General features: G+C 41.9%; 1 protein-coding gene and 1 pseudogene across 6 annotated transcripts in view; one reads left to right on the top strand and one right to left on the bottom strand.

Annotated features, from left to right (window-relative positions):
• Positions 1–22,842, top strand: part of LEF1 (lymphoid enhancer binding factor 1) — a 106,790-nt gene extending 83,948 nt beyond the window's left edge. Inside the window, exons 10-12 of one of the 6 annotated variants that reach the window (XM_074950729.1) lie at positions 3,353–3,401; positions 4,052–4,092; positions 21,820–22,842. In XM_074950729.1, coding sequence (XP_074806830.1) covers positions 3,353–3,401; positions 4,052–4,086 — 84 coding nt within the window. In that variant the 3' untranslated portion in view covers positions 4,087–4,092; positions 21,820–22,842. Of the gene's footprint in view, positions 1–3,352; positions 3,402–4,051; positions 4,093–10,345; positions 10,370–21,819 lie in introns of all 6 variants that reach the window. The other 5 variants (XM_074950727.1, XM_074950724.1, XM_074950726.1 and 2 more) reach the window with 5 other exon arrangements.
• LOC141986048 (OTU domain-containing protein 7B pseudogene) lies at positions 4,871–7,989 on the bottom strand (annotated as a pseudogene).
• Positions 22,843–23,345: the final 503 nt, after the last annotated feature.

The following is a 23,345-nucleotide window of genomic DNA, read 5'->3' as shown; positions in this document are numbered from 1 at the left end:
CAAGGTTGCAGTACCTTTCTCTCATCAGAATACAGTTCTGTGTTAGCAGAGGTGATGAGCAAAAGAGCCCAGTAAAGAGCAGTTTATCACTTAAAATAAATTGCTTCAACAGTGATTTGCTTTTTTTTAAATGGTCACTTTGCCTGGTTATGTTTGAATTGGACTTTAGACTGGTCAATATACATCTAGTACATGAGGTATAAATACCCTTGAATGTCACTATGTTTTGGGGCTATTAATGTACTGGTGGCTTAGTTTTACACAACATAGTCTCTCCCCCCCCCCCCCTTCAGGGTGATGCTTTTGTTTTATTCGGGTGCTCTCAGAAATCTCATGAGAAGGAACATTTCCCAAGTGCATTGTTGTTTAAGGTGACAAGATTCTTGGCAAAAAAAAATTTTCTCATGGTATTCTTGAAAAGACATTGTATTGGGATCCTCGTCAGTAAAGAGGGAGAAATTGCTAGCAAAACTACATCTGTCATTTGACAACACCATTATGGGAGACCCAAGAAAATAGTGTTAATGTAGCAATGTCTGAGCTGCCAGAATTTAATACCTTTTTTGGGGAATGCTGACAACTAGCTTTTCCCGAATTTCCTGATCTAATTTCAAATAGTTTTCATCTACCTTAATGCTCCAGTGTATTCATAACTTCACCTCAGATGACAGGGTCAAGCAAAAAAGGTCTTGCTCTCCTGGTATTCCCAAACTGCATGTTGCATCATGACCACTGCTCTGTAAAGAGGCACTCTCTAGCGGTATAGGTGGCACAGGGTGCTGATGCGCTTTTGAAGACCTTGAAGTTTGGTTTAGCTCAGGAGTTAAGTGTTTGGTCTTGATCTAGCCTCTGGAAGTTTATTCATATCCAATTATCTGGTGCTACTGGCGCTCTGCTGAGGACAGGCAAGGAGGTGAACACCAGAAGTGATGCAGGCCAGGATTGGAAGAGTGCTGTGTGGAAATTGGCATAACGTTTGGTAACAGACGCTTAACAAATACTAGCTGGGTCACCATCCCAAGGAGGTTTAGAAGACCAGAGTTTTGATAGCAATGTAGGGCAGGAAAGAAACGTTGCTGAAGGATGTAGAGATGGCAGTTAGAATGGGCTAAGGCCAACAGAAGCTAAAATTGTGGGGCTAGCTAAAAATGGAAGCTTTGTAAAAGATCACAGATGGGGCCCTGCCCTCTTTCATGTATGAAGGGGGAAACTGTTACTGACACATTCTTCTACTGTGTGGGTTGGCATGATTGCCATGTGATCACATAAGTGCTCATGTAATGTTAAAGGAAGGCAGGAGTTCTGGTCACATGTAAAGCCTTTCATGGCCTATCCTTATCCATTCTGTTGCATTCAGTGGCTAAAAAACTTTGTAAAATCTAACACTTTGTGCCTTCATTTCTACATGTAAAGTAGACATACCTAACACACGTGTATTTGGAATTTAGTGTCTCTGCAAAAGTGCTTTGAGATACTTGAATAGAGGAGCTGATACAAATCAGGAGTTGTTCACCAATCCTTTTGGCTGATCACTTTACCTATTAACATGAGAGCTTTATCCTGCCACTCATGAGTAATATGGTAAACACAAACTGCATTTGAACTCAGTATATTCCGAGCAAGCTTCTGGTATCATGTAGTTGATTTTAAAAATGTCTTAGGCCTGGTCTATGTTAAAAAGTTAGGTCGACTCAGGTACATCGCTCTGGGGTGTAAAAATCCACACCCCTGAGCAATATAGTGAAGCTGACCTACCCCCCAGTGTGACCTACCCGCCTAGGTCGACAGAAGAATTCTTCCATTGACCTAGCTGCCACCTCTTGAGGAAATGGATTACTTACTCCGCCAGGAGAACCCTTCCTGTCTGCATAGGTAGTGTCTACACTGAAGCACTACATGGTGCAGCAGCGCAGCTGTACTGTTGTAGCATTTCAAGTGTAGACAAGATCTGATTTGCAAGGAGGGCTTCTGTGTAAATATGTCCCTGTTCAGATGGACTGGCTATACCTACCTTTTTTTTTTTATTATGCCACTACTTATCAGTCCATCAGGCAGCAGAAAGCAAATTAGCCCGAGTTAAAAGTAGTACAACTTTTTATAGCATAAAACCTCAATTAGAAGGTAACTCTTTTACTTTCGATTCCCCTAAACTGGATTGAAAACTAAATATTACCTTATATTTATGTATAGTATCTTTAATTCTGAAGGATGCCAAAGCAATCTATATAATAAACTATTTTGTCCATCACTGAAATACAGCTGACTAGGAGATGGAACACTTATACATCCAACAGTTTGATAGTGAGTAAGAATACTGTAGTCAATTGAAATGGCATTCGTGAGTGAACAGCAATCTTCATGACCACAATTTGACTGGCATGATCATGGAGAGCTTCAAAGGAGTAATCCATTCTCTCAATACCAATAACACAAATATTGCATGCGCTTATGTAACAAAAGTTGTTCCAGACAGAATGTCTTACTGTTTGTTGTTTTCCATCTATTATGGTGCATATAAATGCATGTCATTATGTTTCAGAGGTAACGTTCCGCAGTTAGTACCACATCTACATGAGTGGGGCAGTTCATGACTCTTTGAGATATTGTTTCAGGCTCTTTGCAAACTCAGAGACCATGCTGCATGGATTTTATACTAGGTTCATGTTTTTAAAAGGTTATCTTTGCAAGCACAAGGACTAGCAATTTTTTAATGAAAATTTAGTTTCCGGAACACAATTCTGCTCCAAGGGTGGCTTCTATGGCAAATTCTTCAGCCTCAGGACACACAGGACCTTGATTTTACAGTTAACATACTTGACCAAACTCTTACTGGGTGATTTATAACATGAGGGCAAGTTTAGTTGCCAGCTATTTCTGCACCTGGAAAACCTTTCTGTTGGTGTCACATGAGACTGTTTGTTTCTTTCCTGTTAGATTCTAAGATGATCTATGAAGACATCTTAGGACTGTAAATTATGGCACTGACCTAGTGTTTCTACATCACCAAGAAAATATTTCTGCTGGTGGTCTACCTGTGACCAAATAATGCTGGCAAATGCTAGGTGTCTGGAAGACTTGTCACATTTAAAAAACGCATTCTAAGGCCCTTGCACCTGTTTCTCCATAAGCACGAAAAGGGTAAAACTGTGACTACAGTTGGAACAGCTGGAAGAAATGTGAGATTGGGTTTAACTACATTGAAAATGCTATTGCTTCAATGCCACTTTTTCACAATATCCTCCGATTTGGGATGTTATGCACAGAATTCGTTTAATGGTTAGTGGGTGGAGGTGACACAGGGAAAATAAGTCTCTATATATAGAATGGTATGGTAAATTCATCTATCTTCCAGGGGAAGAAAAAGAAGAGGAAGAGAGAGAAGCTACAGGAGTCAACAGCAGGTATGTTGTGAGTGGCTCTCTTGTGGTGGTGGTGGTTTTTTTTTTTTTTTAAATAAACCAACCACACACACACACACACATCCACCCACCCACCCACCAGCACTGACTGTTCCATTTCAGCTTTCTTTCACTTGTTTCTGATTCACATCTTTTTATATTTAAAATATTTTATTTTGAATGTGAGTGATTAAACATGCATCAAATAGGCATTTTCACTCTCAGATAGTAACTGAATATTTTCACTTTGGATGAACTTATCCATTGCCATCTTTATTGTCTTGTTTTGCTTGCTTATTTCCTTTACGCCCATTTCCCTATCATACTTAGACTTAGAAGAAAGTGTATCAGACCTGTGATTTGACACTAAATAATCCTTTCATGTAACTTTAGTAGCCACTGTAGTATTTCCATTGCGTTTTTACATTTTAGTTTTTGTACACTAACAGCTGCCTTATAGGTTGGCTCAAAGCATCAGTGAGGTCTTTCTTTTCCTTTTACTTGAAAAATATATTTAAAAAACAACAAAATGGCTGGTATAAGAACCATAAAAAAGAACAAAACAAATTATATAATATTGTATCATAAAACTTATTTGGAATGTGCAAAATCTCTTCAATGGAAATTTGTTAAAGAACAACAATCTTCTACAGGTACAGGCCCCAGAATGACAGCTGCCTACATCTGAAGCATGGTAAGAACATCTCTAAAGCTTTACTGCTAAAACTCAGTTGTAAAAGAGACACTCTAGTAAAACTACTTAGATTTAATGCTACAATTAAATCTAAATTTAGCACAAATTATAGAAATACCATATCCCAAAGAAACCTTGTTTTGATTATTGATGGTTTTTATACCGGCTATGTATTAGGGATTTACCACCTCCCTTTTCTTATTTACATTTTTCAAACAGACCATACCTCACTGACTAGCTGTAAGTCTGCCTGTGAAGCACAAGGATGGCTTTATTAAGCAACGTAAACCCTTCCAGCCAGCACGCCACACAAAATTCATAAAGGGCAGGTTAGAGTTGTGCTTTATAGCACTGCAATTAACTTGTTGCTGGTTGGCTGGGTGCACTGGTTTGCTTTTTCTCATAGTCTTTCTTTAATTGAAAATGATTCATAAACACTAATGAAAAGCAAGGTATAAGAAAATAGACTATATTTCAGCTATTAAGAATTTTTCTCCCATAATGATTGGCTAAGTCTCAAAGTGATTAAAAAAAAAAAAATCTGTTCTCCATTTTAGAGATTTTTAGAGATTCTTCTCTCCATCTCACTCTCCTAAGGTAGATCACTATTAATTTACACAATGGATATCCACTAAAGGCATCTGGTATGCTTATCAGTATAGACTGTACCCAGTGGTGAGCTGGAGCCAGTTCACTAGAACTGGTTGTTAAATTTAGAAGCCCTTTTTAGAACCGGTTGTTCCGTGAGGGACAACCGGTTCTAAAAGGGCTTCTAAATTTAACCGGCCAAAAGTGGGTGCTCCAGCCTCCTCCTCCTCCCCTGACCGTGCCGCCCCGCTCTGCTTCTCCATCCCAAGGTCTGGCTGCTGTAACTAGGAGGCAACTGGGGGTAGGATGGATTCAGTAGCACATCCTCACTTTTGTGAAGATTAGCCTCCGGTTCCAGCTTCTTGGCAGCAGTGCCGCCGTTTGCAAAGGCCGCCTTCTCTACCTCCTTTTGCTTCTGCTCAGCCAAGAAGCGCTCCTCGGCATCAGAAAGGTACCTCTGGATCATCTCTTCCTGGTACTGGTGCCGGTTGCTGGTCTTGAGGTGGCCAGCGAAGATAAACTTCCGCTCACCCTGCATGGCTGCTCGCAGGATGCTTAGGCTAAGTTTCACGTCGTTGCTGTATTTATAGGGATCTGACTGCTTCTCGGTGCTCACTTGGCCTGGGCAGGTTTTCTCAGCAGAGGCCGACAAATCCCCTTGGGAAGTTTCTTCTTTGCTGCCTTTCCTCGCTTTTAAGGATCCTTTCTTCTTCTTCTCCAAGGTTTCCCCCTGCCCATTGCTCACTCCTCCTTTGACAGTTTTACTGTGCATCAAGCCACCCATGTTCTTTTTTAGCTTACTTCCCAAAGTCTTGCCAAAGCTGCCCAGCTTATTAGCAACCGAGTCGGTCCGTTTCTTCTCTTTCTCCTTGTCTTTGTCCTTCTCTCTGTCTCTCTTTGGCTTCTCTTTCTCCTTGTCCTTGCTGCTCTTACTGCCACCGTTGCTGGTGGTACTACTGCAGACAGATTCCTTGTCCGACTCCCCAGATTCCGCCGCTGAGCGGGCATCATCTCCGGCGGAAGCAGTAGGGGATTCTGGCTGGGCTAGAGGGGCCTGCATTTCACACGGCAAGGTGATCCACTTAACATTCATGTAACTGTGCAGCAAATGTAGTTTTGCTTCCAATGATAATGTCACACTTGCTAGTTTGACATTATCAGTGTCATCTCTGTCCCACTCCCATTCTTTCCCAGGATCCACAGCGAAGTGCACGGGAAGCAGTTTGTGTTCAGAGTCAGTCAGAGGGATCACTGCTTGATCTTTTATGGGTTCCTTCTGCTCCATGGATACTAGTGCAGAAAAATGGGCTTGATCATATGCCAATACCAAAGGAGAGCGATGACATTTGTTGGCTGGAACCTCCAGGGGCAGATAGATGCCTCCGAATGGTATAGGAGCAAATGCTTCTCCTCCAGAGTCTCGCAGCATAGTGTCTGCCACTACTACAATAGGCCTCTTCAGCACATGGGCAAGAACAAAGACATGGAACTCCTCCAGGCTCTCGTACACTGGCTCTTCAGAGCTGTCAACACCTCCACAGGTGCCGCCGTTTGTACCATAATGCATGCGGGGCTCACTGGATGCAAGCTTGATTAGCTCATTCCATTCCTTTTGCCACTCCTCTTCTGTGTAAACAAGGCCAGACTCTTTGTTCTGCTGTGTTTGCTGCCACCGCCACCTCCGCTGGAGCGCTTCCCTTTCCACACCTTTATCCATTAAGGTGTAAAGCGATTTGCGCAGCATGAGATCTCGATCATGGAAACCCCACATACCAAGGGAGGCAGCATGAAGCAGGCAGTTCCCGTCGCCTGTCGTCGCCAGAGGAAGTAGCCTTTGGCAGCTGGGATCAACGTTAGCCCACCAGTTCAGGCGACCAGCCTGTTCCAGTGCTACCAACATAGATTGCTCAATGAGATCTCGCTCAATGAAACTGCGGAAGTCCTCTGTGTACACGGTGAGATCGGGTAACTGGAAAGTGCAAATGGGCATCTCCAGCAGATGTTCACTGCTACCATTGCTGGAGACGTGGGAGTGGGCCAAAGAGACAATGGTGGAGCTAGCATGGGAAATGCCCTGAGACAGACGTTTCTCTTGAACAATGTCATCTTGCCGCTGGAGCGGTGGCCGCACTGGTCGAGCAGCTTCTTTTTCCAAGGATTTAAAGTTGCTTTCAACTACCTGAAAGGGGGTTCCAAAGAGGATGGCTCTAGACTGTTCTCAATGGTAGCAGATGACAGAACGAGGAGTAATGGTCTCAAGTTGCAATGGGGGAGGTTTAGATTGGATATTAGGAAAAACTTTTTCACTAAGAGGGTGGTGAAACACTGGAATGCGTTACCTAGGGAGGTGGTAGAATCTCCTTCCTTAGAGGTTTTTAAGGTCAGGCTTGACAAAGCCCTGGCTGGGATGATTTAACTGGGAATTGGTCCTGCTTCGAGCAGGGGGTTGGACTAGATGACCTTCTGGGGTCCCTTCCAACCCTGATATTCTATGATTCTATGATTCCATCCCCCCCCCCCCCCGCTTCCTGCGAATCAGTTGTTCACGTGGGAAGCCGGGGCGGGCTGAGAAGCAGGCCGTGGCTTCCCGCTCAGGCCCAGGGAGGCAGAGGTGGGCGGGGGGGGGGCACGAGGAGGGCCATGCCCGGGCTGCAGCAGGTAACCCGGGGGGCGGGGGGGTGCAGGGGAACCGCTCCCCGCCCCAACTCACCTCCCCCACCCTCGGCCTGAGCGGGAAGCCACCGCCTGCTTCTCAGCCCTCCCAGGCTTCCTGCCAAACAACTGATTCGCAGGAAGCCGGGGGAGAGGGCGGAGAAGCCGAGCGGGGCAGCATGTTCAGTGGAGGAGGCGGAGTGGAGGTGAGGTGAGCTGGGGGCGGGGCAGGGAGCTGCTGGTGAGTGCTCTGCACCCACCAAATTTTCCCCATGGGTGCTCCAGCCCTGCTCCCCCCAGCTACGCTCCCCTAGGAGCCAGAGAGACCTGCCGGATGCTTCCTGGGAGCTGCTCCAGGTAAGCATCTCTGGGACTCCCCACCTCAGCCCCCGGCAGGTCCCTCTGGCACTTAGGGGTGGGCACCCACTACCGTGGCCCACAAGACCCTCCTGCCTGGTTCTGGGGGCAGTCAGGGGAGGGGTTGGATGGGGCAGGAGTCCCGGGGGGTGGGGGTGGGCAACAACCCCCTCGTGGGGTGAGGAGGGAACCTGTTAAGATTTTTGGCAGCTCATCACTGACTGTACCACAGCAGAATTTTTGTTTCTCTATCTTTGTGCTGGAAGGACGTTCAGCTTCCTCCTCTGTAAGGAGATCCATTTTTAGAGGACACTGAGTCAGCTGAAATATTTCATTTTCACAATCTAATTAGCCCAGATTGTACCTACAAAAGTCCAAGTGTTTCAGGCACCATAACAAGGTTAAATACTAATATGGACAGGTCCTACAGAGCAGTGACTCACCAGCCAGCATGCCCTCTCATGGCTGGGCTTGGCAGGATCGCCTCCTCTGTCACCCCCTCCTTACAGCCTCTTTGGCTCTGCAGCGGTCTGCTGCTTCTCAGGCTCGGCCCTCTGAGTTCAATGACCTTATGTCAGGTTTTTGGCCCCTAAACCTGAGTCCAGTAGTCCTTCCACTTTCTTGTCTCAGGGCTTCCGGTAGTCTTTATATCTTGCATCAGGGGGTTTCACACCACCTTCCTAAGTTTTGGGAGGGGAACCCAGATCCCCCCAACCCCTCTGGGTTCTGGTCCTAAGACGTAGTGAAAAGCCAGCGTCTGCTCCCTCCAACTCCCTGCTGTTCCTATGCTGGTCTGTTCCTAGGCCCTCTTGCCCAGCTCCTTTCTGTCTCTGGTAGTGAGCAATACTGCCCAGAGCTTTTCCCCCAGGAGATCTGGTTCTTTTATCCACCCCTGTAGTTTCTTAGTCTCTCTCCTGACGAATTCAGAGCTCTTTTCTCAGGAGAGAACTCCAGGGCCTACTTTCCTGGGCTTCTTTCCCCTTGTGCCCTGAAACCTTCTCTTTATATTCGCCACGAAGCTCCTCCCCTACATATTAGCCTTACTTGAGCCTGAGATGGCTTTTAGTTGCTAATTGAGCTCACCAATGCCCCTTAACCCTTTCATTGCCAGTGTGGAGTATGAACCACATTCCAGGTCCCTTCTTTCTCTCCCACCTCCTGAAAAACTTCTTGCTACAGAAAGAGAATGCATGTAGCTACTGAATCTTCTATTATTTGTTTCCATGGCTGACTTCATGCTTTGAAAGTAGCCAGTAAAACTATTATCTACTGAATGTACAGCTGCTTGTGCTCTACCAGAGGAATACAAGCTAAGCTACTCTACTATTTCCTTTGTGTTATATGCCACTCAGAATGCAACTCACTACCCTTCTGCACGTTATGCTGTCATGTTGTTCAGTCTAAAGTGGGTTGTGTTGAAGAGCTATTTGTTGTTTTCAATAGTGAAATCTGAGGGGTGCTGTTTTGTCGAAATGAATAGAGTGGAGGAAAATATACAAGTAAATGTAGGGTTGGATGTTTTGCCTTTTATGCAAAATTTCAGAAAATCTGACCCTGACTCCTTTCTATAATAAACTTGACTTTTTATTAGAGTCTGCACAGCAAATATTGCTCGGAAGTCAGATTTCTCAGAAGTAAAAGTGAATGCCTTAAGTATTAGACTCAGCAGCTCCTTCCTAGCAATCTCTAAATACAAGTTTTATTGAGTACTGTGCTAAAACACACGCTCTGTACCATGCATAAAAACAGGCTCATTCTTTGTTAGAAACTCCTCTGCAAGCAAGTCCTGTTGCTTATTCACCTGAAATCCTCTTCTCTGAGACCTCCCTATTATTTGTAGAGGTGATTTATATAGTGAAAAGCTCATGAGGAACAAGAAGCAGGAACAGATTGATGCCTAAACAGCAAATATCATATCCCTAATGATAAAACAGAAAAAGGAGCCTCTAGTAAATATTGTCAATTGTATTGAAATTGAAAATACTTAGGAAGGGTCATTTTTTGCGGATTATATGCATGTAGATCATGTGGAACTTGTCTACTTTTATTATGCAGGTATACCAGGTAGGATGGTTCTTGTTGTTTTCATGGAATCATTTGCTCAATAAGAGAACAATGGTGGCCCAAGTATTAAAATTGGGAGATACAAACCATTATACTTCAGTATGTGACTAAATATCCTGCTTGGCTCAACTTTTATCTCCTCGACGAATTTAATAAAGATGTCATGTACATGGTTTAATCTTGGGCTTTAGAGTTATGATAAAACTGATCTTTTGACTTACTATCATCACAGGTCCAAATTTAAACCTTTTCTGAATTCTTGTAGATGGGCAAAATACTTAAGTGGTTAAAATCTGTTAACGTGTAGGACTTACCAAACTTCAATATATTCCATTCTAGATAAAACAGTTAAACCTCTTGAATATTGGGACATTTTTCATTTTTTCTTGGATTGCTTTGATTCTCAGAACAGATGCTCTGCCTCAAGTGAATTATTTGTGTTTGGAATATTTTTGTGAACTCTGTAGATAACAAAGAGAATGTTCTTACAAGCTGAAATAGAAGTGGATGAATGTGTTGCAAGTGTTTGTGTTTTTTTTCCCCTACCTGGCGTGGGAAGTATTATAATACCTGTTTCTCTATCCTCAAGCAGTTTGTAACATGGAATTTGAGAATGGTAGGTATCTTTTTCTCCATTGGAGCTGAGCTGTCTTGTTTGTTCCTTGCAGATAGCTTTTTTTGAATGACGCTTGTTGATACAGTGATTCTGTGTGTGATTATAAGGGCAGTGCAAATGTGCTCCAGTGAGAAATACGAATGGGCAGATTGATTCAGAAAACATAAGTCCACCAAACTTAAGACTGGACAACGTTTACTTTGAAGGCTAGGATAGGTGTCCTTTCCAAACCCAGTCCAGGGTATAGTTTGCCTACAATAGGCATCAGTTTCCTTAATGTACTACAAAGCCCACAATAGGGCTGTTGCAGTTTGTCCTGGCCAGACATTTGTGAAATCTGTCTCTGGGACTTCCCTGGGGATGAGTGATGATGATGCATTTGGGAGTGCCCTTAAAACGAGATTCACTAAAGGGTCTGAGAACTGAAGATCTCAGGGAAGCAGAAAGTGCTAAATTGGCACACCACACACCATCTCTACAAATGTAGGGAATCCATTGGAGGTCAGAGGGCAAGTGGTCAGGGCTCTGAGGATAGTTGGGAGAGGGAGCAAAGAGAGAGAATCCTTAGGTCTAAGCAGGGGAGATAAGCCTGAGATTTCTGTACTAAGGGGAGTGTAGTTGAAAGAAGGATGAGACGGGGGAGGGGTTAGAAAAAGAAAGATGCAGAAGATACATTCAAAGAGAGATGGGTTAAGGCAGTGGTTCTCAGTCAGGGGTACATCAACTCATCTAGATATTCGCCTAGTTTTACAACAGGCTACATAAAAAGCACTAGCAAAGTCAATACTAACTGAAATTTCATATAAGACTTGTTTATACGGCTCTATATATGATACACTCAAATGTAAGTATAATATTTATATTACAATTGATTTATAATTATGGTAAAAATGAGTCAGCAATTTTTCAGTAATAGTGTGCTGTGGCACCTTTTTGTCTTTTTGTGTCTGATTTGTAAGCAAGTAGTTTTGCTGAAGCTTTGAATTTGAAGACAGATCAGATTTCTGAAAGGGGTACAGTAGTCTGGAAAGGTTGAGAGCCTCTGAGTTAAGGTATAGGGAAAGGTGTGCCCACACCTGTTTGAGTGTATCCAAGTTAAGCCAGGGCCTCAAACTTTTTGCTCATCCATCATTTAATGAGAACTAATTGCTTTACGAGTTGCTCACCTCTCCACGTGTGAATACCAGTAAACTTGTTACTGCTCCACTGTTGGTGATTTAAAGTTAGTTTTCATTTGAAACCCTGCTTCATGCTGATCTGTCTGCTGCATGAGACTTGGAGACTGGATTCTGACTAAGCTTAATAAAGTTGTTTGAAAATGGCATGCTGCAATGCTGAGCTCGGTGCCTGGCCTTCCAGTGTTTGGAAACTACTCTGTGATCCTCAAATGCATATGGCAGATTTGAAAGCATTACAGAATGGTCTCCAAATGTATTTTTGTGGTGGTGGTTTTAAACAGATATTGCCTATTTGTTGGGAAAATGCTTTTTCTAGAATAAATCTTAAGGTTACAACTTACCAATGGTAAAAGTTGCATTTTTGGTGGAGAGGGTGGCTTCAGATCAATGAATTGATAATGAAAACATCTTTCTTGAGGGGGCAGGTGAGACAGCTTGTATACTCTGAATGCAAGCATCCTTCGCAAACCCATAAATGGCAGCAACTTCTGTACAGAAAGTGGAGATTTCAGATTCCTTTATTGAATTTTTATTTTAACAGAATCAAAAAAGCTGCTTTTTCTCATTATGAACTGAGAATAACTACTAAATTGCTGGAAAGGTACAACTAAAAAACAAACTTACAAAAAACCTACTCTAGATTGTTACACTGAAATGTGGAAATATTTAACTTGACATGTACAAGAATTGCGACTGGCATATCACTTAATGATTTGCACCCTGCCATTTGTCAAGTTCTCCACTAGTTAAGGAGTGATAAAATAATTACGAATAAAGCTGGGAGAATTAAATATCCTTATTTGCAGCTTTCAACAATTTGGTAGGACTAGCATTTAGTTCAGCAGCACTCTCAAACATGAGGACAAAACCTGAATAATTTTTATTTACAATCAAAACATATTAAAGAGGCTTATTTTGACTGTGTGTGTGTGAAGTTTAAGTGGAAGATGAATTATTTTACATTTAAGTATCCATTCCCTTACAGGAATATTGGAACAAAATGCTATTAAAAAAGGGGATGACATTTTAAATAGTGGGTAACTAACTAATCCAAAACAAGAAAATTTATTTCTAAATAGTAGTGGAAATGAGTGAGACGATGACAAGAATAATGTAAACTAGATCAAACCTACTTCCATAAATAATACATGGAAAAGAACTTGGTCAGAGAGTTTCCTGGCCGATGTCATGTAGAAACATAAAGATGAAGTACACATCTTATCGCTTGTGTGGTAAAGCTCTTTAAATTGCTGTTAGATGAGCAAAAAATAAAAGCAATCCAGTGACAGATTGGAGAGCTCAATAAGTAGAGATCCTGTAGGTGTGGAGAACATAAAAAATGTGACCCTGGATGTGTTAATGTGTCAGGAGTTGTGGGGGGTGGTTATTTACTTTAATGCTTATAAATTTCCTTTGTGGCTCACAGTGGTGTTCTAGTAAAGTGTGTTTGGATACAGGCAAGGTGGCTGGCAGCAAAAGTATTTTTGAGGTGTAAACGTTGTGACCCTGGCAGAGAAGCAAGAGAGAGGTGTTCACTCTAGTATGGCTTATCAATAACCTAAACTATAATGGTGAAAATAATTACCCCGCCACTTTCCCTTAAAAATGGCAATATGACTACAACAGTGAATCTAATTTTAAGTCTTAAGTGACCAGCAAAGTGCGTGGTCTCCTCTGATGCATTATGATGTATAAAGCTTATTTACATTTTTAAAAAAATCTGTTCTCACATGAGAAATTAGGTCTTGTCTACCCTGGAAGCTCTCTGTTGGCTGGAGAACTAGGGTAATGATGATAATATCATGTTTTGAGTGAGAACCAGGCCACTGAGCAGAAGATAATTTGTCAAGCTATTTAAAATGTTTTTGTTGAAACAGGTGTTAATATCAGGGACTAACATTTTGGAAATAGGTATCTTTTGTTGAAGCTTCAAAGAATGTGTAAAAGCACATATGGACTTAACGTATACAGCAGGTCTGCCAGAAAACCAAGGGGAGATCAGATTTGATAGTGACATTTCTAAGGTGAAAGACAAACAAATAAGTCTCCTCCCTTCAGGTGTTCATACATTAAGAAGAAACAAAAAAGACAAACATTTTTTTCAAAAAAAAAATAAAAAAAATTGTCCTATTCAGGTTACACATAGAGAATACGGTGACACCTGTTGGGAGAGATGAGGAATAGAGCATTCTTCTACTATCTACTACAAATGCCAAAAGATAACAGAATAACCCTATTAAGTTTTTGTACCATGTCTCCATCTGTTACCTAGGGCATAGTGTGTGGTTTGTTGCTTTTGATTTTTAAGGGACCAGTAGCAGGTGAATCTAGGGTGAACATATACATTTTCTAACCTTTTTCTTTATAAATTTAAGGTCAAAGAGATTCCATGGATTTAAACTATTAAGTTGATTGGTATTGAAATCCCAACTTGCAATATTTGCAACCCACATACTCTGCTACAAGAGCTAGAAAGTGAAATCAGATGAGCTATACACAAGTGAAACTGACTTGTCCCTTTTCATACTCCAAACTTATGAAGTCCAAAAAGTAAGTAAATCAGTGTTGACTAATTAGAACCAACATTTTTAATTAATAAAACAAAACCCTATTTCAAAGGAAATTTCTGTGAGGCAGGGGTTGTTTTACAAGATCTTGAAATGTTATAATGATCCCCTCCATAGACAATATTAAAACAAACAAAAACTTTTAAGGTGTTATTGGAATGAGGGGGGAATGGGAAACTTTTGCTCTAATTTTGACCTTTGGGAAGGAGGAGGGGAGGCTGCTGATAGTCCACCTCCACACCTGCTCAAAATCGCATGGTTTAGTGAATTTAGTACCAGACAGGCAACTGAAGTTCTGAGTAGAGCCTTGTGTAGAGGATGGAAATCGTTTCACAAAATATTTTAAGATTTCAAAATCTAGATTAATTTCAAATGAGAAGGAAACCTGAAAATTTCAGAATTCTCCTTTACAAAAGTTATAAGTAGTTTCAAAATCAAAATATTTTGTCCTAAAAATGTTCAAAACATCCTGTTTTGACCTTCAGAATTTTTTCTTTTTTTCCCTCCTGAAATGAAATTTTGGCAAAATGAAGCAAATCATGAAGCGTTTCAGTTTCAATGGAACTGCATATTCCAACAGAATATGGTTCCATTGATGTTTCTCTGACCAGCTCTAGTCCTGAGTTTTATTTCCCCTCTTCCACTGGCTGGCATTTTATAGTACTTTGCACTTAGGAAACACTCTAACATTATGTAGTAAAGTAAACGTGAAAACAACCATCTTACAAATAAGCAACCTGAGGCTCAGAGGTTTTGACTTGGCAAAGTGACTTCTGCCAACAGTCTCCTGAGCCTGATCTGGTACTTAAACAACTAGCTCTCAATGCCCCCCAGACAAGTCTGTTTATTTAATCTTTGATCCTCTCCCCAGTTTAAAGTCTTTGACCCATGAGCAAAAATCTGAAGGTGTGCAGGGTTAAGGCTTCCACAGCTATACATATAGGTAGGGCCCTACCAAATTCATGGTCCATTTTGATCAATTTCATGGCCAGAGGGCTTTAAAATTAGTCATTTTCAGATGTTTACATCTGAAAGCTCACAATGTTGTAACTGTGAGAGACCCGATACAAAAAGAAGTCGGCGGGTTGCAAAGCTGTTGTGACGAAGGGAGGGGGGGGTGGGGGTGTGTGTGTGTGTGTGTGATGGGATTGTCACTTCTGCACTACCTTCAGAGTTGAGCTTTGACAGCAGCAGCCATACAGCTTCCTGAAGTCAGGGGAGGGTTCTGGAGGTGGGTCTGATCTCCCCTGTGCTGCTGGGAGCACCCCAGCCAGGGGGCTCCTAGCTGCTAGTCCTGGCCTGGATGGGGAAGGACAGGGACCTCTTCCCCTGCATGGATCTGCTGATGTAGATTCGTCTGTGCTATTATGTGAGCAGGTCCATTTACTTTTTCTGAGTCTGCTTCCTCATTATAAAAATAGGGATAATGTTTATGAAATCTGCTCTCATTTAGGTGGAATTAGAATTCTTGACACTGATTCCCAGCATATGCTTTTGGAAAGCACAGCCTCCCTCAGTATATTCAAAGGTCAGAAGATAGCTCCAGGTTCCATTGTGGAAAAATTTGCACTCGAAAGTTGATGAATGCTTTTTGTTAAAATAGTTGTGATATGTTTTTTCTTGCAAATTTATCCCCTCTTGAGTTGTTGTTGTTGTTTGTTAGAATTGGAGACAAATGTTTATTGCTATTTGCCTTATGTACGTACTCCACTTGAGATCACAACAGAGATAAGGTTTTTGTTTGTTTGTAGCAGTTGGTGGTTCTTAGGAAATGATGATTGAGCCTTTGGAATCCATGGTGCTGGGATAGTGAGTTCTTTGCATTGCTACTTTGCACTGGAAACTTTGGACTTGGGAAAGAGGGAGTTAATGGAGCTATGTAAAAACAGATGGCTGTAACATCGGAGAGATTTTTGTTCCAATATAAAATTTCTGAATTAACTCATTCATGAGCATAGGCTGAATTTTGAGGTTGGTTCTTCAAATCAGTGTTAAAAGTCTAACCAAAAACTGTACTTGCTATAGCTTAAATGACAGGTTACAGAGTAGCAGCCATGTTAGTCTGTATCCACAAAAAGAAAAGGAGTCCTTGTGGCACCTTAGAGACTAACAAATTCATTTGAGCATAAGCTTTCGTGAGCTACAGCTCACTTCATCGGATGCATGCAGTGGAAAAAAAATGTATAGCTTAAATGTGATTTACAAGGAAAAAAGTTTTTGCCATTTTTTGCTTTTTTTTTATCTGAAGAAATTTTTACTTGATTTACTTTTAAAGTATCAAGAATATCCAGTTTTCCCTGTTATTGCAAGCTACTTTCTTGGAACATAAGAGAATTGAAGGGAATCTTTCCTCCTGGCACTGTCAGGTGCTTGAGTTAGTGTTGTGAGTTACAAAATTTGAAACCTTGACTAAATTTCCATCTCCTCTCAATTGTGCAGGTTTTACTTCCTTGATACTTGTGATATTATACTCTTTCTTCTATCAGACCAAATCTTTCAGCAGGAATAGTGTAGACACGAACTGAATTTCTAATGTGTAGAATAAAGCAACCCCCCCACCTCTTCTGAAAGGTTCATTCCTTCAAATGTTCATTATACATCATAAAGCAGCAAAAAGGGCACAAACCCATTTTCCTCCCTTGCAGGTCTTAATATACTGATCATTCTTCTCTCAAAGAAGCTGCTGGAGTCTTGGCTGCCTCGAGGTAACCTGAAGTTTTTACTATAAACTACACAGTTCCTTGTCTGAAATGGAAAGAACAGGTCCAGAGTTTCCAGTATCATCCCTTCAAACACTGTAACAGTGATAGTTTGAGGGTCATCTTCAGGCTCTCTAGAATGCCTTTAACAAAATCTGCTGCTGGTTCTACTCCACCAGTGGGAGGGAGCCCATGGGCTTTAGGTAGCCACTGGCACTTTAAGCCCTGTCATTAACTCTGCTGTGGAGTAGGTTTGACTCATGTCGTATAAAACAGCAGCAGATGCTGCTGCATCAGCATCACGCTAGTAATCCCACTGTAACTACCAGCAATGGAGCCGAACTGGTGCTAGCATGGATGAAGAAACTAAGAATTTCCTGGGTAGATAAGGCCTCAGTGTGTGTGCGTGTGTGTGTGTGACTTTAAATGCTTCAGTCTAAGAATGTACTAGTGGCTTTTTTTTTCTTCTGTTTACTTGTGTCTTTAATATTGAGAAACAGTAGCAATAAGTTGGGCCTTTAGCCGTAGTTCTGCAAACTCCAAAAGAAAATAACATATTTGGATTTCTAATTAGTTTTGCTCAGGACATAGTTTGACATGTCATTCAAAACACATGAATAAAAAGCAGGTTTTGTAATTGAAATCCTCCCCTCCCCACCCTCTACCCTACCCTTCCTTCCACTGCCCCACACCAAAGTGCTGTGGAAAAACCAGGCAAATACAGCCCATTTTAAAGCACATTTGTTCTCAAATAGCCTTTTCCGGAGGGCTAGTAGTTCTCCCTTTTATCCACCACTTCTTGTAAGGCTATTTACACACCCCGCTTCCAATAACTGGTCTGAATTGGATGAATCTCTGTAATCCCCATCATCCTCCCTAAACTTTGTTTAATCATGAAGATGAGTAACTTTATTTTGTAACGTTCTGTGAGATGAAGCTCATAAGGCCTCCAGGGACTAGGATTCATTCCATTTCATTGCAAGGAGTAGGGAGGAAAAAGGTGCAAAACTTTGGTCACTTTTTTTGGAAAGCAAAAATCATTTGTTTTTTCACCAACAGCCAGTTGTGAATCATAAGTCTGGGGTTGCTAGTTGCTGAAGTTCAGCTTTATCAAAATCTAAGAGCTTTTTTATGTTTGATTTTATTTCCATTGAAGTTACTTATTCCAAAGACAGAGAGGGGTGTGTGTTTTCTGCAGTCTGATGTACAGTGCAAATGGCAGGCTGTGGCTCAGGCTCAAGACTTCACATATGTAAAATGTGACTTGCAGCACTTTCTTTGAAGCCTAACCACAGCCAGGGAACTGTAATTGCAGTCTTTGATTGCGCCGACTTCACTTGTGGATTGGGCTTTGCTGGGGCATGCCTGGCTTGGACAGACTTCAGCTGCAGCCCCCCAGTGAAGTCTCAGATGTGGGAAGTCTTCAGTCTCCTTAGCACATGCCTGTGGTTTCTTGAAAAGAATCCTGATTTGACCTGTTTTATATCTTTAAGGCAACTCCATAGTTGTTCAGGTTTTTTTAAAGGTACTGTTTGGTCTATCAGCAGTAGAAGTTACTTTCAAGTCCATAGCCTTAAAAAACAGGCAGCTATGGAAAACCATATCCTAGCCCTCATTTTCAGGGTAACTACTGTGTAATTTTCTGTAGTATTACCCTGGAAACAGTAACTTTAGGCCTCCTTTTTAACACCCCCTTGTACAATTGGAATCACATAAGCAGCCTCCTTCTACTGGTGGGGAAAAAGGAATGAGGAGAGGTTTTGAAAATGTGAGCCAGGAATTGCTACGATTGTACTTTGACTCAGAAAGTAAAGGTCCCAGTTTAAAAATGTAAGGCCAGAGCAAGGCCGTGGTCGTTATTTTAACCTCATGACTTCAAAGACGGCTTGCTGGTAAGGGAAGGGGGAGGAGGTAGGGAATCATCTCAACAGAAGAGCATTTCATTTCCTTCAGTGAAGTAGACATTGGTGGCTGCTAATGGGGAGTAGTTCTGAATCCCAGCACTTGTATCAGACTGCTGTGAACTACTGGCCTGGCGCCTCAAGGCCATTCCTCAACAGGAAGCTGAATGTTTTCATGTAAGACTGAGAGGAAAACCTTCTCAGGAAGAGCAACCTGGACCAAACCTTTGAAAACCTGGGATGAAAAGGCACAAAGTAAATATAAATCTGCAGGGTGCTCTCACCAGTGTTCCTCTGCTGTTTGCTTGGCCTCTTTCGTGCTCCTTGGAAAGGTAGAGCCCTTCATAACTCTTTGATCCCCATATGTTATGGAGCAATGTGCTACTTAAAAAAAAAATGCAGGAAACTGAAGAGGCTTTTTTTAGTTGGGGCTTGGGATGGTTTTCCAAGGAAATAGGAACTGAATTAGTCAATACAGACTGCGTCCGTTGAAACAGCTGTTTCTTTGCAAAGGGCACAACAGCTTTACATGCTGTTTTTGTGGCTAGGAAGCACAGCACCAAGTGGAAAATTTCCCTTATTCAGCTAAGCAGGGAGGAGGGTGATACAGAATGTGTCAGCTCTCCCTCAAATTACAGATCTGAATGGATTTAGCAGCAGGATTTGCATTTTCATTCTAGTGCAGTTCTGCTTTTCTGAAGCAGCCTTGTTTACTCTGTGTCTGTCAGCCTTCACCTTTTCTCTTCCATCAAAATAATGGTTCTTAGTGGACTCTATTTTGATAATTTAACTTACTGGTTGGGATTTAGGACCTGATCCTGCACCTACTAAAGTAAAGAAACATCTTGATTTCAGTGTGTGTTTGGATTTGGTCCCTAGAGAGCTTTAGCTTGTGTAATTGCTGAGTTAAATTAATAAGTTAACCACTGTCTAACCAATAGCCAACATGCAGTGTACAAACACCTTCTATAATGAGACTTCAATTTAAACTGCTGGCAGGAATGTACTTCGCATTTTCCAGTCTGGCACATCGGATAAATATTTGCACCCTAAGTTTAGTAGGCTTTAGTTACAGCTCTGATGACATGATAGAGCCATTCAGCAATATGATTCTCTAACCTGATGTCCGATTTGACATATTATAATAAACTAAGAGCATTCCTGACCCTTGGAATAATGTGTACACTTAACCCATTTGTTTGCTTGAAAAGGGTTTACCATCTCTTGGCTTACCTCATCCACAGTGCTATACTATCTCGTTTGTTAAATCACTACCACCTTTTCTTTAGTGTTTTGTAATTCTCCGCCCCTCCCCCCAAATGACTGGAGATGTTAAGGGACCACAGAAGGTGAAGTGGCCAGTTAACTGCTTATGCTAAACCATGTGTTTCACCTTTTATTTAGCAGAGACACTGAGTACCTTTTCCCAGACCCCATAGAGCAGCTCTGTGTAAACGCCAAAGCTTCTTTCTCTCTCCATGAGAAGTTTGTCAAATAAGATATCACCTCTTCTCATGGACAGCTGAAGAAATCTTTGGATTATCTATGAAGTCTGTGCCTGATATAATTCCAGTAATTTAAAAAGCTCTTCTAATGAGAAAGTTTAAGTGACTGGCAGTTGTGCAGTACCTGAAGGGTTACAGTTCAAGTAGATGTTGAGGGCATAACAGCAACACTGAGATCACCATTGAAGATTGATCTTTATGCTGAAAATACCTGATTCACCATCTAGCACTGTGGCATGACTCACTAGACAAGCACTGGGAGGAGCTATTTTATAATCCTGCTGTCTGGGTCAGGAGGGCATGGGTGACTGTTGAATCAGCAGTTACATAGGTCTCTGTTTGAAAGGGGTAGCTGTTAGTCTTTATAGGTCTCTGTATTACCTCAACCTGGCTAACTATCAGGATTGTTTATCTCTGGACAGGTAATAAGCAGTACTTAAGGCTTGCACTGCTGACCTTCTGCATGCCACAATATTAGCCATTCCTAAAATCCTTACAAACTCTGTTGTCAGATAATTGAGCCCTGTGGTCTCTGAGTGACCTACAAGCCATCCCCTAGCTGATAGGACAACTTGTTCTCTGTTTCACGCTATGGCAGGGGTTCAGAGGACACTGCTAAGCAGCCTCCCATCTGGCCTTCCCCCTAGTTGCTTAAAAAAAAAGATACAATTTCTTTGTTTCTAAGGCTATGTCTACACTGGCAACTGAATGACAAAACTTATGTCATTCAGAGGTGTTAACCCCTCCCCCACCCCAAAAGACAAAAGTTGTGTCGCAGCAAGTGCTAGTGTGAACAGCGCACTGTCAGCAGGAGAGCTGCTGAACAGCCACTACCCTGTGTGACTTTTAGTGGCACAGCTGTGGCAACAACAGCCATGTTGCTAAAAGTTGTGTAGTGTAGACATAGCCTAAAGAGAGTAGGGAGTGAGGCACCAACCAAGCTGGAGTTCTAATTGATGCCTACTATTGTTGTAATGAGATGTGAGGCTGTCTAATTCTCTAACAAACTTCTAGGTCAATTGTTGCAAGGAAATAAAGCCCCTCACAAAAGGGAATTACTTCTCTAAAGCTAGGTCTACACTGGCACTTTTGTTGCTCAGGGGTGTGAAAACACCCCCCACCTCACCCCATGACAAGTTTTGATGGAAAGCACTTCACTGGCAGGAGCTGCGCTCCCATGGAGGAAGCTACTGCTCCTTGGTGGAGGTGGTTTATTTTGTTACCGGGAGAGCTCTCTTCTGGTGATACAGCCACGCCGTTGTAAGGTGCACAGTGCTAGACATCACCTAACACTTTCTGACTTCCCCATTCTAGAGCTATGGGGACCTTAAATGTTAATAACGCAAAATAATCTGGTGAACATATAAAACAAGAGCTCTGAACATTCTACCTGGCTTCCAACATGAGCCAAAGCACTGCTAGAAACTCAGGTTATTCCCAAAGCACTCCCCTAGTGCAGCTGGTCCATGAGATTACTGTGACCATCATCATAGGCTTCCCCAGAGGAAGACAGGTTAAGGTGTATTTGTTCAGAGGGCTCCTTGAAGATTGCTTCAAGGACATTGGTTTTGGTTGACACTTTTCTCCTCTCCCTCTGTAGGTGGGAAAAGAAGTGCTTTCTCAACATGCAAAGTAAAGGCAGCGACGCCGGGACCCCTTCTGGAGATGGAAGCTTGTTAAAACCCCAGGTGTGTCCTTCATCTGTACAGACCACCCCCAGGGTCTTTCTAGGAGGTCGAATTCACCATGATGTCACTGCTAAAGACACTGAATCATAAAGACAATCACTGCCAAAACCCTTCACTACCGCAGGACCCCAACCCTGATTTATAAAAAGGAACAAATGAGCATTTCAGAACTCCCAGGTCAGCAGAACATCTTTCATCTTCTCCCTGCACTCCTAAGCCTCTCTCTCCATACTGAGTCGGCAACAGGTAGGTCAGCTGTCTCTGCCTGCTTCAGCCAACTGAATAATGTAGACTAACAGCTACCCCCATATAGCACATTGAAGAATGGAATTCATCTGGTTGAGGAAGACGCTCACCCTTTTTTTATTTAATGGTGCAAAAGGATCAATTTTGTTTTAGCTTTAAGAAACTTGAATGCTTTTATATTTTAACTTTTTAGTTTCTAATGTCACTGGTGTATATTTTACTAGCTGTGAGCTTTTAAATAAGCTTCAAGTATCTGATTTTTTTTAAAGGGTTTTTTTTTTCTGCCCGAGGAAAAAACCTATATGGAAAATGTGGCTTTTTGTTAAACTATTTGTAACAAATAGTGGCCTCTCAGTCTATGTAATAGAGTGTCTTAGAGAACTAAATAAATGTAACATCACAGTCAGCTGGTCAGTAGGCATGTCACTCCTGTTTCATTTACACTCTATAAACATAAGCAATACATCCAGTAAATTCAACTGCAGTGAGTTCTCACCCCTTTCCCTCCTCCTTGTAAAAACAAAAAAAAGCCGAGCACTTGAATTTACTTCACTTGTTCTGTATTTGTATCTGTTTGTTAGCCTGTTAGTGGGATTTTATGCCAGTTACTGAAATGAGCATCGATGTACCCATTTTTAAAATAGTAAGGCACAGCCTTTGCCAAAAATACTGTCAACTGTATTTTTTTTTGTCATTCCAGTTTGAGTTAATGTGCTGAGCATTTGTTTTTTTAATAAAAGCTTTGTAATAAAACATCACTTGTCTGGTTAAGAGTGATTACATGATCTAGCATGAGCCATCTCTAGTTTAAAAGGACTGCAGAATTCTTAGGATTGTTCTAGCTGAATCCATATTTTGGGACTTACAGATCTTCAGCTCAACATCCCTTTTATGGGTAACATGATTCTTTTACTCACCCACCTGCATTTCTAAGGGTCTTGGAAAAGATAGGATTTTTTTTAATGCACCTGAAACCACCTGTCCTCATAATCTCATCCTGGGAATGAGGAAGAGGTGGGGCTGGCTCTTCCTCAGACATCTGACCTAAAGGGCCCTCACTCTTTTTCTCAGTTTCCTATTGAGAGGTACTGAATGGTCAGCGTTAGCCTTGCAAGTTAGAGGCACATATTCCATTCTTACTGTTGAGTCCAAAAACTTACCTACAAGCAAGGGTCCTGAACCTGCCAACTGA

This window comes from Natator depressus, chromosome 4, assembly GCF_965152275.1.
Source record: "Natator depressus isolate rNatDep1 chromosome 4, rNatDep2.hap1, whole genome shotgun sequence".
Taxonomy (NCBI): Eukaryota; Metazoa; Chordata; order Testudines; family Cheloniidae; genus Natator; species Natator depressus.
This window is presented reverse-complemented; position numbering and strand designations above follow the sequence as displayed.